General features: G+C 42.2%; 1 protein-coding gene across 1 annotated transcript; it reads left to right on the top strand.

Annotated features, from left to right (window-relative positions):
• The first annotated feature begins 571 nt into the window (after positions 1-571).
• Positions 572-1518, top strand: LOC103211601 (olfactory receptor 2T27-like). Its single transcript, XM_007957580.2, is given in 2 exon segments — positions 572-926; positions 929-1518. Coding segments are annotated over 2 exon segments (945 nt in total).
• The last annotated feature ends 2600 nt before the right edge of the window (positions 1519-4118 follow it).

The following is a 4118-nucleotide window of genomic DNA, read 5'->3' as shown; positions in this document are numbered from 1 at the left end:
CTGCAGTTCAACTGTGAGAAACAGAGCTTTGTGAGAGGGGGAAAGCATAGGGCATCCCTCCCATTACTCTATCACAATTCAATAGGGCTGACTGCATTTTTATCTTTATTATGTATATCTTCCTTTGTGTAAGTTTGTGCTTGAACAAAGAGTTCTATGCTAAAAATATTTAAATGCCAATGAGCCAAAAAACATAATCACATGATGACATATAAATTAAGAAGTAGTGGTTAGCAAGTAAAGCATCTTGTCATTGAATGAATGATGACATGGTGTTCCAAAATGGAATCATGTTCAGTCTATTCTTCAAGGAAATTCAAAGTTTTGAGCTTCATGAATGAGAATGGTGCTTAGGACAATCTCTCTAAACAACCCATTAGTTCTAATCAACTTCAGGAATTATTTTTTTAAAAAAAAGAGTGAATTTCACACTGCAATTTAATTACTTTCTCCAATGATGATTTGGAGAAAGCAAGTGCATATTATAATGCCTTAAGCAAGCTAGATAGTTTTGTTTTGTGCTACATTTTTCTTATTATACTTATCTCTCTTTTGTGCAGCCTATCAAGCTATGGAACGAGGGAATTATTCCATGTATGCAGACGTTGTCCTCCTGGGTTTGTTCAGCAACACTCACTTTCCCTGGCTCCTCTTCGCTCTCATCCTCCTTGTCTTTGTGATCTCTATAGCCAGCAACAGCCTCATGATCATTCTCATCCATGTGGACTCCCGCCTCCACACCCCCATGTACTTCCTTCTCAGTCAACTCTCTCTTATGGACATCCTATACATCTCCACCATTGTTCCCCAAATGCTAGTCGACCCAGTGGTGGGCCAGAGGACAATTTCCTTTGTAGGGTGTACGTCCCAACACTTCCTCTACTTAACTTTGGCAGGGGCTGAGCTTTTTCTTCTAGGACTCATGTCTATGACTGCTATGTGGTCATATGCAAACCTCTGAATTACCCTGTCCTCATGAGCCAGAAGGTCTGCTTATTGATTGTGGTGGCAGCATGGCTGGGAGGGTCCTTGGATGGATTCCTGCTCACCCCAGTCACAATGCAGTTCCCCTTCTGTGCATCTCGGGAAATTAACCACTTCTTTTGTGAGGTGCCTGCCCTTCTGAAGCTCTCCTGTACTTACACATCAGCTTATGAGACAGCCATGTATGTCTGCTGCATCATGATGCTCCTAATCCCATTCTCTGTCATCTCTGCCTCTTAGTGCAGGATCCTCATCACTGTTTATAGGATGAGTGAAGCAGAGGGGAGGCAGAAGGCCATGGCTACCTGCTCCTCACACATGGTGGTGGTCAGCCTCTTCTATGGAGCAGCCATGTACACATATGTGTTGCCTCATTCTTACCATACCCCTGAGCAGGACAAGGCTGTGTCTGCTTTCTATACCATCCTCACTCCCATGCTCAACCCACTTATCTACAGCCTCAGGAACAAAGTTGTCACAGGGGCTTTACAGAAGGTCTTGGGTAGATGTTTCTTCTCAGGAGGTGTGGTGTAGTAAATTACTTAGTGTGGCTTTTCTACCCATAAGTCTTTGTAAACTCCAAGGTGGGATTTTCTATGGGCAACTGAGGAGCTCCTGCTTGCTAAAGTTGTCCACCTGGAGTATTTCTGTTGGGAGTGGCACAAAACAATGTTCTGGGAGGTGCCCACTGTCTCTCACATGCTTAGAATTCTGATGCTATGATTGGCTAGTTTGACCACCCTGCTGGGCTCAAAAGGAGGCCTCCTAGAGGCAGAGCTCTCTCTGACTGCTGGTTGAGGAAGATGTGCTTCTGAAAGAAACACGGGCTCCTGAGACACACATTGCTGGGAAAGAGACACAAGAGACCTGCATTGCTGAGTGAGACACCGAGGGACCAGCACTGCTGGGAGAGAGACTGTGAGAGACTGTTGGCTGAGGGACGGTGGGCTGGGAGAGAGACTGAGCATTTTTCCTGAACTTGAATTGTAGCCTGTGGTGCTTCCCTAATGAACCCCATAATCCATGAGTTCTGTGTGGCCACTGCAGTGAATTATTGAACCCAGGAGAAAGGTGGTGGGTGCTTTGGGAGGAACGGTTGGAGAAAGGGCTGGAGGGAGGCAGCATGTCTGGCCTTGCAGTAATAGGCCTTGGGTTACTGCTGGTAATCCTGCCTTTCTCTTGTGGGATTAGAGGAGGTCAGAACATGTGGCCTCCTTGCCCTTTTTGCAGGAGGGATAAATATTTTCTAAGTTTGCCTCTACTGATGAAATAGAAGAAGAAAAAGAAAAAGAAAACCTTTGTTAATAAGTCAATTCTGACTCCTGACAACCATGCATGTCAAGTAGAAATGTCCTCCACAGGGTTTTCAATGGCTGATATTTTAGAAGAATAATACCAGGCCTTTCTTCCAAGGTGTCTCTGAGTGTGCTACAACCTAAAACTTTTCAGTTGCCTGCCAAGCATGTTAAAAGTCAAGGACTCACCTCTACTGATGGAAATTTGAACATAAAGATACAGGGCTTTATCATCATCTTTGGATTTGAGTATGCTTTGCTTGAACTTAAAGTCATCCACATGCCAGCTGTGGGTCACTCATGGGCTTTGGAAAATTGGCTGTAGAATTTTGAGGGTTTAGTTATTTTTCAAAAGATCTGAGGGGTCTGAGGAAAGGACAGTTTGGGATGGAGTGAGAAGATAGTTCAAGTTACAGTGGGCATTCCTTTGCTTTTAACAAAATATATACACAACTTCCAGCTACAATAAGTCATGTCAAAGAAAATCTTCATCTTCAACTATTTGTCTCACTTCTCACCACTGCCTCTCCTTAGTTTATAAATTGACCAATTCAATGAACTCTACTTGTCAAATATTATTTTATTTTATTGTGATGAATATGTATGTAACAAATCATTTGCACCTTCAATATTCTTTAAATGTACAATTTAGTGGCATTAATTGAGTTCATTATATTTTGTAGATATCACCATTATTCATTTCTAAATTGTATTTCAAATATAATTTCCATGTGATTGATTTTTCTTCAAGTAATTTTTTTCTATCATTTTAAATTTTGCTTGACATTTATTTTTTTCTTCCTCTCAATACAGGATCTTCAATTGTGATTCCTTTCTTAGTGAATGGCACTAGTCGCAGGACAGCATCTAATTCTTCTGGGTTCAGGATCATGCAGGCTGAGGTTCCTGTAGTCCATTAGTCCCTTGGACTAATTGTTTCCATATGTCTGATTTTCTTTACTCTTCTTTTCTCTGGATGAGGAGAGAACAATAGTAGCATCTTAGAAGGCCATTTTTCTGGTTACCTTATGCCACTCTGACAAGAATATACCACAAATGGGATGGCTTAACAGACAGGAATTTATTCTCTCACAATTTGGAGGCTTTAAGTCCAAGTTCAAAGTGCCAGGCTCTAGGGGCTGTGTGACCATCCCTTGACCTTGAGTTTCAGTTCTGACTCTTGCTCCTAGCCCACTGAAGCTAGAGGCATCTCTTCACTCAGGCTGCTACTGGCTGCTGAGGCTAACAAGCCCAAGGCCGACAAATAAAACAGCACAGTACCAATGTTACCAAACCACATGACAGGCCTTTAATTCAAGTACATTGTAAGTCCCAAGGTTGACAGAGCATGACAGGCTGCTGAATAATGACACAGCTACACACAGGGTCTAAGCATGCCATAAGATAGAGACCATTCCCAAAGCTGTTTCTCATATACAGGAAGCAGACCACACATCCAAAAGCAGCTACTCAGCTGCTCTCGGTAGATTCCAACATGGAGTTTATTATCAGTCTCGTCATGGGGAATACTAGCCAAGTTGACACACTAACATAACCACCACAACTATTCACAAGCTTTTAAGACCCCAGTTGCTACTCAGCAAGGTAGGATGTAGAATAATATTTTTGTGTAGTATGACATGCCAATTGAGCTTGATGTCTCCTTTAACCATGTCCCCAAGCTCAAGGCCCAGCAACTCCTTACCTCAATGTGTTTGATTGTGGATAAGAAGTTATCTTAAGCTTGTCCCTTGTTAGCTCAGTAATATGGATATGGATATTTTTGTAATACATAGAAATATGCATGTAGGAATATCATCTGCCAAATCTATGTGTGGT

This window comes from Orycteropus afer, unplaced genomic scaffold (genome assembly GCF_000298275.1).
Source record: "Orycteropus afer afer isolate SDZICR_OR568_19922 unplaced genomic scaffold, OryAfe1.0 scaffold00762, whole genome shotgun sequence".
In the NCBI taxonomy this organism is placed as follows: domain Eukaryota; kingdom Metazoa; phylum Chordata; class Mammalia; order Tubulidentata; family Orycteropodidae; genus Orycteropus; species Orycteropus afer.
Note: the sequence above shows the minus strand (reverse complement) of the source record. Positions and strands in the feature narration are given on the sequence as shown.